The sequence below is a fragment of the Nelumbo nucifera genome, chromosome 1 (assembly GCF_055504915.1).
Source record: "Nelumbo nucifera cultivar China Antique chromosome 1, China Antique-T2T, whole genome shotgun sequence".
Classification (NCBI taxonomy): domain Eukaryota; kingdom Viridiplantae; phylum Streptophyta; class Magnoliopsida; order Proteales; family Nelumbonaceae; genus Nelumbo; species Nelumbo nucifera.
The window spans coordinates 199,968,728-199,982,049 of NC_142649.1; the positions used below are offsets into that span (position 1 = coordinate 199,968,728).

General features: G+C 39.0%; 1 protein-coding gene across 1 annotated transcript; it reads right to left on the bottom strand.

Moving 5' to 3' along the window:
- Positions 1-11,337: 11,337 nt before the first annotated feature.
- LOC104602399 (ethylene-responsive transcription factor ERF035) lies at positions 11,338-12,883 on the bottom strand. Its single transcript, XM_010266086.3, has one exon. It carries the CDS (start codon positions 12,793-12,795, stop codon positions 11,947-11,949), a length of 849 nt encoding a protein of 282 aa, XP_010264388.1. The 5' UTR covers positions 12,796-12,883; the 3' UTR covers positions 11,338-11,946.
- Between the last annotated feature and the right edge of the window lie 439 nt (positions 12,884-13,322).

Genomic DNA, 13,322 nt, shown 5'->3' on the forward strand with positions numbered 1-13,322 from the left:
TTTAAAATAATTGTTTTTAAAAATGAACATTTATTTGACAAACACCTCCTCAGTAAATCCCGGCAATACGAAAAGATGGTTATTGGCTGGTGGGGAAATGATGAATCCGTAATCTGTATTTGCTGCATTTGTTTGCGTGCAATTGATTGCATTCAGTATGTAAACTGACAAGCCCTAATTATGATTAACTTTTAGAATAGGGATATGCTCCTCATAGAGCGCACACCTCACACCGACCTCACACTCACATTCCGCCCAGTATTGAAAATTTTTTCCATGAATAAAAATTCTCGATATGATATACGACCAGGACATACCGTGAGATCGGTGTGAGGCGTGGACGGAATACCACCTATCACCGAAGAGAAGGGAAGAGAATTAAGGACACCTGTCAACTCTCAATCATAAGAGATGAATTGCATCCACATTATAACAAAGTGCCCAATTCACGGGTGGATATGCGTGGTAGCTCAGAATCCATAGGCTTTAAGAACAGTTGGGGTAGGTGTTAGTTCAGAATTGATGCTAATTCATGGGCGGGTATGGGTGCATAGGATGTGTTTTTGAACTTTTGAATGTTTATAGAGTTGTAGTAGAATTCAAAATTCTGCATTAAGCCTATCTGTACTTCTTCGAAATATTTTCAAAAGTTTGAAACTCAGGCCACGTTTGGTGTGTTTTTCTGCACGGTCTGGTGGCTATTTACAAGCTTGGCAGACCGTGATTCGGTTTTTTCTTATTTGGTTTGTGGTAGATCTAGCCGCCAAAAGCCGATGTGCCAAAAAGACACTAAAAGCCTAAAACGGGTGATTTTTGGAAAGCTCCAAATGTTGCTTTTGCGGTTTTTTTTTTTTGCACAAAAAGACGTACGAAAAGAAATACCTTAGTCAAACGGACTTTAAACTGCTCAGATCTTAATACAAAAGTTCAATGCATCTTTTGGCTGTCAAAATTACCAGAAGATTTTCCCAAACAGCCCCTCAGTTGCCAATTGCCATATCATATGGGAGTGGGATCCAATGAAATTGAGATTGTCATTAGTTGCATCTGCCGCTTTGATTCTAGGTCGATCCCATCCCACCACCAGAGCAGAAAGTGTAGTGAAGATCAATGTACGTAGATGGAACTACTTCATTCACCCATAGAAGCTGCATCATCATCAGGGTTGCACATAGAATTGTCAATTATGTATTTGTCACATTCAAACATTTTTACATGGTCTATGACCTTATTATCGTATCTGATATTGGTTTGAAGGAAAAAGTAGTGAAAGAAAGGTTTTCCTAACTTTTCCTTCCATTCCCTACTTTTTCCTTAAAACCAAATATAGCATTAATAAATAAATGCTTTGAATTCCTTAGAGAAAATGTGGGTCAGGTGATGGATCCCATTTAAATGATCTTGATGTTGACGATGCTTTGCCACACACGAGCTTGATCCATTTAAATGACCTTACATGAAACCCGGATCCAAATAAATCGGATTCATGAATCAGACATGGCAACACAAAGGTCGCATTGGGACGTGAAGGCTGCCGTCACTCATTCCATTTCTTGGGAGCCCATCCAAAGAGACCTGTTCTGGACTTGATGATGCATTTTCTGGTGTCCCATGTTCGATTAAATGGGGCCCATGTCCATTCAGTGTGACTCACCCCCCCCCCCCCCCCCCCCTCCCACCCTGTTTAATTGAGACATTGCGTACTTGACGTAGATTTAAAAGTAACCATCCAATCTATTACATCCTTCTGGGCAATCAAACATAAGGAAGAAATGGATGATTTATGGAATAATTCGGAAGCCAAGATGGTTACAACTTATTTGGATCACATCCACGTCTAATCGGATTCTTCGAAGAAGACAAATGGAATAGTGGATCCCGATTCCTGGCCGGCCTCATCATGGATCCTCCTAATTTGAGAGGTAATTACAAAGATTGAGTGAGCTAATAAATGAACAGGCTAAAATTAAAAGCCCATCCCACCCAGCGTGGTCTCACCAAAAACTGAGTCTGTGAAAGGCCCAACACTGATTTCCATCCCTTCATCAGTAATCGCACATATTTATTAGTATTTAGGATCCGTTTGGTTCTTAAAAATAGGGGTTTAGAATTGGAATCAGAATGATTCATTCGGGTTCTAATTCCAATTATTTGATTGGATGAAATTAAAATCTTATTCTCATTCTTGTTAAAATAACATTCTCTCATTTGAGGAAATGATCATTTCCTCTCCATCCCTTAAGAATGAAAATCAATTCCAATTAATTCTTATTTTAAATCCGACTCTAATCTGAACCAAACAGATAATAAAAATAAGATTCAAAAGATTTTAATTCCAGTTCCAATTCCGACTATACACAAAACGGAACATTATCTTTTACTTATCAGAATCAGACCAAGTGATTCTGCATCAATCTCCATCCTGTTAGTTTGCTCTTGGTGAGCTGTCAATATCTCATTGTCAGTACATGATAGACCCACATGGATGTTGCTGCCTCCTTTGCTGGTTGAATTAGCTATACAGAGAGTGACACGTGGCTGGCTTGATTAACTTTTCATATTTTGGTAGTGATTAGTGAGTAATACGGACATACGGGTAATGGAAGGGTCTATTTGATAATTACATTGGATTCTTGATTTTCTGTTCACTAAAATTCAAATGGAATCATATAAAGAGTGTCTTTTCATTAATGAGGCCTAAGCTACAAAACAAGATTTTCACCGGAAATTTAAACAGGTAAGATAAAAAAAAAAAAGAGCATGCCAGCTTTATCGTGGACGTTGCTTTTTTGTTTAAAGCAAAAAGGTATCAAATTGACGTGTATAATTCAATTCCAAGATTTTATACACGTGCCATATTCACTTTTTTCTATAAAGGTTCAGTTTGGAAGAAGACACAAAAATGTACAGTATAAATATATTTGTACTTTTTTTTAATTAAACTTAAATATTAATACATTATTTTATTTTTTTTAAATATTTATTCTCCTTTTTTATTCCTTGTGAAAATTTCAGTAGGCAAAAAGTATTCATTTTTAGTTTCCTCCTAATTTTACAAATGATTTGCATGCAAATTCTAATTTATTTTTGTTTTAAATTTTACCTATTTTACTTGATTGCAGTGCAAATGAAATAAAATAAAACCTGAAACAGAAGATAATAGCGAAATTTGAAACTGCACTATCGCTGGAACAATTCATCCAGCACAACTCGGCTACCCCTCAATTGGGGAAAGGGTTATGGTATATGAGTCCGGATCTAAATGCTATAACACTACGAAGTATGAACTTTCGTTACGAGTGTTTTTTTTTTTAAGGCAAAAGGTCTCACATCAGTGTGCCGGATCCCCAATTTGAGACAAATTATTGATTTTGACTCTGATCTCCTTTGGGATGCCCTCCATCCCTAACCCATGAGGCCCTGATGGAGATGGGTTTCTTGTGTGGATTTGTATTTTCCTTTAGGGATTTGTATTCTCTTTATCAATCATCCAAACATTAACAATAAAATGAAGGGAGAATGACGGTTTAGCCCAGGGTCAGAATTTTTAGGCCCAAAGTATAGTTGGGGTAGGTGCCAGCTTGGAATTGATGCCAATTCATGGGCGGGCAATGGTGTATAGAGTGGGGGTATTTGACATTTTGAATGTCTATAGATTTGCAGTGGAATTCAAAAATCTGTATTGGGCCTGTCTGTACTTTTCCATAAAATGAACAGTCCCAAATTCTAAATTCTTCTAAACATTCACCAACTTTTTTGAATAGAAGGGGCTAGGATTTGGGACTGTTCAGTTTTTTGTCAATGTTTGGATGGTTGATAAAGAGAATTAGATGGCATTCAAAAGACATTTTTGACTTTTCAAATGTCACTTAATGGTTGATTAACGGACTGGTTAGCGACAGGTATTACATTGTCACATTTTGAAAGTTTGGGTAATGGATTGTTGCATTTTAAAGTTCGAGGACCAAATTGTTACTCGAGCCAAAATACAAAGTACTGATCATGAATTTTCCCTTAGAAAAATCTCCTCATGAATAAAAATATACAAATATGGAGATGTTCCCAATCAAATGCAAGAGACTGTAAGCATAGTGTGAGGACAGTTTTGTGAAGACTGAGCTGTTTTTTGGAGCAACGGCGCCACATCGGAAATTCTCTAGGAAACAAGCATTTGCTTGGAATCATAATGAAAAAATAGTGCTCCAAACCACGCCTCGGAAATCGGGAAGCCATGGTTTAGAACAACGCTAAATTTGGTGTTTCTTAGAGCTACAGCTCGTTGCTGTCAACAGGACAGTAATGTGGCACTAGATAATGGGCACCAGACGTTTCTCATTGATACCAAAAAATTGATATTTTTCAGGGAATGTCCCACCTAACAGTAACATTTCCAAAGAAAACCACACATCAGGCACACCGTTTTCTAGTGCAACTGCAGCATCCATGTCAATCATATACTAAACGAGTCCAAATGAACTTGAGACAAAATTCTACACAAATGGCAGAGCTACCTATTAGAGTTTAACACGCCATATTCAGTATGGATGGGTCGACAGTGAGTAATGATATGTTCACTTGCCATAGCCCAGCCTGGTGTATATGATATTGTCTCCGGTTAATAGCATTCTTTCCACGTGTTTGCTCAGAAGGTGAGCAATAGCATTCTGCCGAGGTGTCTGTATTGAATCGGCTGAGAAAAGGATTGCGCCATACACCGCAAAAGATGATTCCACAGAGATGGAGCGTTCTCATCTGCTAATTACTCACCATTGTTATACGATCCATTGATCCAAAGTCTTACAAGCTAGCTAGTTGGGAATTGTTGATAGGACGAGAACGCTTTAACCGTGAGAGCTCTTCATGTCGTCCCTTCATTGGCTGGAGCCTGGAAGCCTAACCAATAAGAAGTGAGTGAAGCTAAGCAAATTAAATTCTTCCTTCTCTCAACTCTCACCAGTCACCACGGTGAGAGCCTTCTCGTCTGATCGATCTGATTTCATCATGCATCTTTGGGTGGGACAAACGTTGTCAGTGGGTATACAATTACAGAATCAATGATTTGGGTATGTGTACCCTACGCGTTTGGTGTCATTAATTGATGGGGCATCCCAATTTGGGTTACGATTCTTTGATGCGACCCACTTAAGCTTGTCAAAGTTTTTTCCATTTACAGGGTGGCATTGATGCTTGATGACCCACCATTAATTGTCTGGGTTCGGCTTGTATATTCTATCTAAGCTTACAATGAATCTAGCTCCTGAGTTCCGAGTCTGAGTCTCTGACAATCTACAAAAAAATCTGCCCAGGCCAGTTTCCTTAATAAGTTTGTGGGTTAGCGTTTTCTGTTATTTGGTTCTCCGACATCGGGCGACCTGACCCTGGTCCGTTCTTCTTACCCTGTATCTCTACAGTTTCCAAGTTCCAACCAACCTTTCCCTCATTTTGAGCATTTATAGCAAAATTAAAGGAGGGACGACAAGGCGACATAAAGAAGTTCAGGGAATGAATGGATGACTGGATGAGGATGATCATCATCTGTTACTGCTAGGTTTTATTATTTTTATAAGACATGTTTTAAATAAAGTAAATAATACTCAGTTAAATTAATTAAGTCTTAATGTCTTTAAAAATTGTCTAAAACTCACCATGTCAGTTTTTATTTTTCAAAACTCACATTCCATTAGTGCATCGTTAATGCTTCTTAACAGAGGTGTTTATGTCAGCATAAACAACAATTTTTATGACCAAATTACCCTTGAATGGTGAGTTAGAGGATAATCGGTCTTTTCAGTTTTCAATTTTCTTTTTTTTTTTGCATTTTTAGTGCTTTGTTATAATTTCCAATGTTTTTTATAATTTCTGTTTTTTTTTTTACATTTTCTATTTTCTACAATCCATAACTTTTCCTGTATTTTTGTTATTTATTTTCAATTTCTGTGTTTTTCTATAATTTTTGGTGTTTTTTCTACAATTTTTATTTTCTGATTTTGTTTTTCAATTTCTATGGTTTCTATAATTTGAAAATATTTTTTTTTTTATTTTGTTTGCAATTTCTATAAATTTTTTTTTTATTTTTATAATTTCTATGTTTTTATGTATTTTATATTTGAAAATATTTTTTTCTTTTCTTTTCTTTTCATGTCTAAATATTAAAATGGTAATATATTAACACCCGTTAGTCTGTTTAACGTCAAGCTAGTGACATGATGAGTTTTAGACATTTTGAAAAGTTGTGGTGAGTTTAAGAGAAATGCTGAAAACTCATGTTGAGTTTTAGGCAATTTCCCTTAGGTTTAAGTCTTAATGCCTTTATTATCTTTTGTAACACTATGGTTTGAGTTAAGTGTAATTATGTATTCTTCATTGTAATCATTCTAGTCATATCTGTTTTGATAGGGAATTTATTATATTCAAGAGAAATGATTTATAAGGATCCATTTGATTTGCAATTGGAATCGGAATCGAAATTGGAATCTTTCGGAATGAGAATCCGAATGATCTATCCCTATAGTTTGTTTGGTTCAAAAAGGAATGGGAGTGGGAATTGGAATCAATAAGAATGGGTTTTCATTCTTGATGTAGGCACACATGGCCTTGACCAGTGGTGGGCTTCCATGTGTTTGACGGTGGTGCTCAGGTCGGCGTAAAATCCAGAACCAATGGTGCGGCCGCACTTGGTTACCTTGGATGACTGTGCCCCCCACGTATGGACCACATCCTGACCATCTAAGCCCATCTACCTCTAGGCAGCCTCAAGTATAAATAGGGGGCAATCCTCTCAAGGTCATCTGGAATCTGGAATCTGGAATCTGGACTTGAGAACTCTTAGCTTCCTCTGTGGCCTCGTCTGAGTGTTCTCACTTAAGGCCTCGTCCACCTTGTGCTGCACCCATACTAACTTGATCGTCAAAGTCTCCACCTCAGGTACCAACCCGGGGCCTCTGATGTTCTCCCTCCTTTGCTCCTCGCAAGACTGGCCTACCAGCCCTCGGCCACTCCAAGCCTCGAACTACTCAGCCAAACCTTGGATCAAAAGTTAATTGATAGTGTTGCCCTCGACCCATTTTGACCGGCAACAATTCCCAAAGGAGGGGCAGAGAATGGCCATTCCCTTAAATGGGGGGAACTCTGTTCTAGTAGGAATGGGAATGGGATTCTGATTCCGCTCAACCAAACAATTGGAATCGGAATAGCCCATTCCGATTCCGATTCCATACCCCTATTCCCGTAAACCAAACTGGACCTAGGTTAGTTGGATAATATACTTATATATTTAAAACGATTAATAACTATAATTTGCAGATTCCCATCTAATTATACCAATTATTTTCGTTTCATTCGCACTCATTGAATTGCAAATTTTGCATCCTGAAACTGATGCAAAATTTGTACACACTTCATCTTACCCTAATTTTCCATCTCTTACATGAAGTAGAGATCACATCATCTTGCTTCTTATGTCACTCTCAAACAAATAATTCTCCTACCTCCATTTTCTTTCATGTAGAGATATAAGGTCACTAGGTGAGGATCACATTATTCTACTTATTTTGATAAGACAAAATCAAATCTGAAACAACAAAAGTAAAAACCAGAATAAATCTTGATTAGCTGTGGGGGAAAATATATACAATTGATGACTGACGTGGGGTTTTATTTACAATTGGTTAAACAATCCAGTTTAACCCCCTAAATAAGTTGAGTTTTCTTTTATTTCTTTCCCTAATCCTTACCCGTTAATATGAACATATGCTCACAATAGCCTTTATTAAGAAGTCAATAGACTTAGCTTCTTCTAAAAAAAAAGACTTAGCTTAATTTTCTGTGTGTCACTGTATGAATTAACTGGATGTTTAATCGACCATGAAGATATGCAATGGTTTGATAAAGAAAATGAGGGCTTTAGAAGACATCCACTAGCTGTCGAGTGTCGCCTGATCCTGTTGCAGGTGATAAAGAAAATGCAAGAGTTTGCATTTCTTCAAACTGAAAATCTGATATTCTTGGCATACATGGGTAAAGCTTATGCACATTTGAAGGTTGAAATAACTAATTGAAATACGTTCTGGAGTTTATTATAGCATCAGGGCTCTCTTTTGTTTCAACTTGTATATTTGTTTGCATTGAAAATGGATTTTTGAAGGTTGAAGAGTTGAAGGGCAGGGTTTTTGAATCCTGGTATCCTTCTACGTATGCGGTGAGTTATGAAAACTGGTAAGAGTTTCCAAATTCACAGTGTAACTCGGTCTATTTCGGGACGGCTCTGTCTGGCATAAATCTTGCCCAGGAAAGGGATAAAAAATGGACAAGACGTACGCAGTGTCTCAATCAGGTGATGAACATGATAAGTCACGGAACTGTGATGGAGTGAGGCAATCGGCCGGCCTCCATTACCCTAATTAGCAGCAAGAGTAAGGGATCGATCGATGTGTAGTCTATGTATGCTCAGATAGAGACCTAACATTGACACAGGAAATCTCATCAGTTTGAAAAGCAGAACTTGTCTGTAGAAAATTATTATTATTATTGGTGCTTGAATTGGTCGAGGTCAATACGGTTAATTCACCTCTAAGCCAAGGTGTGAGGTGCCCGAAGCTGGGGTATCCGAGGTGGCCGAGGGCTGTGAGGTAGGAGAGCATGTCAGAGGCCCCGGATTGGTACTCGAGGTGAAGATTCTGACGACCAAGTTACCCAGACGAGGCCACCGGAAAGCAGGAGATCTTAAAGAGCAATAAAACTGCTTGGGATTTCTCAAGTTCTGGGTTTCATCTTGTGGAAGTCACCCCTATTTATGCTTGGGGCCGTTTGGGGGCGAGTAACATCGGACGGTCTGGATGTACCGAGAGATGGAATCATCTGAGGGTGTCAGGTGACGCTGCGCAATTAGCTCTGCAAGGCCTGCCAGGCCCAATCCCGTGTGTGCCCAAATTGACTCCGCTCTGGGCTTCGCCTGACACGTGTAAGCTTCAGCCGAATGCGCTTACATCAATTATTAACTAGTTACTTTAATTTGTTGAGAATTCATGTTTCACGTTGATTATCTTATCTCGATTGTTTTCTTTGTTTCAGATCTCAAAGTACTGTTTCACCACCAGACAAATGATAGAATCATCGATCACAGGATCTCTCTACTTAATTACTTTTGAATATATAAAGAAAAAGGTGCATGCATGGAGAAGCAAAATTAAAGGCTACCCATCTAATTGATTATCACGGTATTAGAATTGTCTTCATGTGAATCCTCCTTCCTAATCCCCCCCTCAATTATTTTTGCTATGCTCATATTTACTGCAAATTGCTAGCTACAGCCTACGCTCCACTGCACCGATTTCTGATTGTCCAAATATATATAGTTTTAAAAAACGATTCACAAATGGAATCATTGAACAGGTCGATAGTTCGATCGTCTAGATTAACGAGTCGTTGACTGATTTAATGGTTTTTGATTAACGATCGGATTTGGAGTAAAATGGAATCGGTTGCACCTTTTACATATACTCTCTATCTTTTATCTTTCTAGGTACTAGCTAGTACTACATGCTCTATAAACCCGGCCTAAAACCCTAAGGCTGTGTTTGGTTTGAAGGAAAAAGTAGGAAAAAAAAAGGAAAGGTAGGAAAACCTTTACAAACCAAACATAGCCTAACTGAACCCACCTGGCAAATTGGAAATGAGACGTGTAATGCTTCGTGGTGTGAATTTGGTATCATTGCCATTTTAGGCTGAAATGTTTTGAGTAGTGTGGATGGTGCAAGTTTCAATGGTTAGAGGAGAAATCTGTTTGATGTAACACTTCATGTTTATAGTCTCAACAGCAATGTCTTGTTTCACGTGAATTGTTTAAAGTAAACTTTTTAATTCTATGTAACACCAATCACACTTCCAATTACTGTTATGCCAATCTAATGGACAAGAATTTTCCAAATCCAGGATTTCATCAGATTTTGTTTTTCTCCTATGTGCAGGGATGTTATGTCTGTAAATGTGTTATCAAGAGCTTCAGGCTGCTTCGAGAAGAAGAAGACGATGGAGCTTATACAGTGAAGATGACTGAGGTTATATAGCTTTTAGCTCAAAGTGTTGTATGACATTTGATGCACCGTATCAATTTATCACCATGTCACAACGGATGACAGGTAAGTGCCATATCAGCTAAAACATTGTGAGATGCAATGGCTGTTGAGGGAAATCTCAATTTGACGTTTCCTCTAACGCCTCCTCTAACGCCTCCCTGTTGCTATATTTAGACAAAATGTTTTTTTTTTTTACTGTTTTGAGTTAAAATAGTCTCAACCAAATAAAAAAATCACATGGTGCAATTCAAAACGCCTTCATGGCACTAACGTGGCAAGGCTTCAGCTGGAAATGGTACCAAACATACACTCTGATATTTTTGCCTTTTTGGGGTTTATGTTGCCAATCAGAGCTTACGCTCTCTTTGTTTGTAGTGCAAGATTGAGTTGAATACAAAATTTGCATCCAATTCAGTTTTGTATCATTTTGTCTATAACTATGATTTGTACTCGAATCTGATACAAAAATTTGCCCTTTAATTTTGTCTCATTTGCACTTATTAGCAGTGCAAATTTTGTACCAAAAAACTGGTGCAAAATTTACACCACCTCCCTCATACTTTAATTTTCTCTCATATCAATTATCAAGTAGTGACCATTGCATTTTACTTCCTATTTGTTTCTCACAAATAAATACGACTAAGTCAGAAAGCAAAAGGATAAACCAGAATTTGCATTTCCATGAATTTACACCAGTGCAAATGAAATTCGCTTTGCAAATTAAATAAGCTGAGTCTAATAGGAAAAATGGGGAAATGATTAGGAAATAGACTTTTAAAAGGTGATAGTGATGATAAGGTCATGTACCACTCAATATGCTTAGTGATTTATATTGTTGTGGTCCAAAGGGTATGCATAGAGATAGAGTCCTTTTATTATACCGTTATTTCACTCTTTCACCTTTTCATGCTGCTTTGTTTGGACTGGAGGAGTGGATTTGAACTTTGATTTCGCCTTGATTCCACAAAAATGAAATGACTAGCTGGCCTGAACGGAATTTACTCCCTCTAATAAATCTCGAAAGGTAGAAAACCCACCCTGCTGACATTATGAAAATTTTTTCAAACCAGCTGCTCCCCATCGGTCCTTTTCCACCTATATTTGCTCCCATGTTTCTTCGAATTCTATGCTGTCAAAAAAATTTCCAAATGATGGAATCCGGAGACTCTCGAGGAATTAACAAATCCAATCTCGGCTCAAATTCTAAATCCACCCACATAGAGAGAGAGAGAGAAGCTTTATTTTGTTTAACTAATGAATCATGGAAATAAAAGTAACCTGCATAGGCAAAAATATTCGATTCAGATCGTTCTTTCATGCCCAAGAGTAACTTTTACAAATTGAATTTTATATAGAAATAAAAAAAGGTGACGAAACCCCATCGTCACCACATGAAGCTTTTCATCTACAGTTCATTGAGATGGGTTCCTAGATTTAAGCATGTAGGACCAGTACTGCACCAAAGCCCATGACACCTCTCCAGTGAAAACTTTGGATTACATTCCATTTCACTCTTATACACTAGAGAGAGAAACATGTCACTGTTATTGCATCTGTCTATCTACATCTATGAATATATATATAAAGCTTTGAGCTATAAAGAGGTAGGTTGAGGCCCCGATCACACCCACAGGGCGCACATTAGCAAACAGGCCAGAAACTGAGAGTCGATCTCCCTGTCAAAAACCCTCTGCAAATCTTCAGAAGAAGGCGTGGAATTAAGAAGCAACACAGCGAAACCAACCCCAAGTTTCACAAACGTAAACGTTTCCCGATTTGGGCTTCTTTTGTATTTGGACGGAGGAGTAATTTGCAACTCAAATGTGGTAAATTCGAAAGTTAGATGCGTGCATGCAGGAAGCTGAGGAGCTAGCTAGAGAACCTCTGTGTGGTACTCCCATAATAACAATGGCTCATCCATTCGTAATCCCAAGTCGGCTCCAGGCGACAGCAAAGATAAAGAGAAGTCAAACCTGTTTGGACTAATGGTGTGGTCGAGGAATAGATCAGGCAGGTCGAACAGCGTTTCTTCGTCTGTGGATGGAGAAATTGAGAATTCTGGGGTGTCGTCCGACGTGGTGGTGTGAATTGGAGAGTAATCAGAAATTGGAAATCCTGGTTTGCTCCGCTTGCTTTGGGCTTCAGTTTCAACTTCACGACCTGTTGCTTGCTTGTCAAACGTGGCCGCGGCTGCTTTGGCAGCGGCGGCCTGGATGTCTTTGGGCGACGAGCTGGCCGGGCGGGGAAGCTCATGAGCCAGCTCTGGGAAATTCAGGTAAGCTGAATTGCCTTTGATTGTAAGCGCAGCAACGTCATGGGCTCGAGCGGCCATCTCTGGAGTGGGGAACGTCCCTAGCCAGATTCTTGATTTCTTTCTTGGCTCACGGATTTCAGACACCCACTTGCCCCAATTACGCATCCTGACTCCACGATAAGTAGGGTGCTTCCCGTCGTTAACGTTGCTGCTGGCCTTTTGTCGCTTCCTGCTTTCATTCTCATCTTTCACTTCTTGCACTACTACTTCCTTTAAGCCCTGTTGACTTGTGATCTCAGTTGAAATCTTCTGAGTTGTGTCCAATTCCGCTGAGGAATTTGGACGACCCAAGAATGTCGTAGAAGAAAAAGAAGAAGAAGAGGTGGTAATTGAGGTGTAGGAGGTAGTAGAAGAGGAGGGGGAGGAGGCTCGAGCAGCTTCACAGTCTAAGATGATTCCTTCTTCCATAAGAGAGGAGGAGGAGGAGGAGGGCTTGGCTTCGGAGTTTGGAGGAAGTAAGAAGAGAATGTGAGAAATGGCACAGAAAATAGAGTAGCAGTTGGGCTTTTATTATTCGTCTACAAGTTGGAGAGACAAAATAAACAAATAAATTAATAAGAAGATGGGCCCATTGGGCCTTGGCACAAAGCGGGACCTCCAGCTCCTTTTCACTCATCCTGTTTTTTTTCATGGCCCTTGACCTCCATTTATTTTTTTTAGCTTTTTCTTTGCGGTATTTTGTTACTTTGCCCGTGGCTTATTCTCAAGTAGTTGGAACTTAGAAACCTGTATAGGGCCGGGGTGAGTGATGCATTCCCCACGTGTACCTTTGTCTGGTTTTGGAATTTTCCTACATGAGCCGAGAAATTGGCGGGCCAATGTATGCCCCCTACCACCCCAAAAACCAAGGCCCATTTTAGACCACGAAATTCTCATGAAAAGCTGGAGTGGGTCCCTTTTTTTGAGTCTTTATTCCATCGTCGACCTCGACCAGA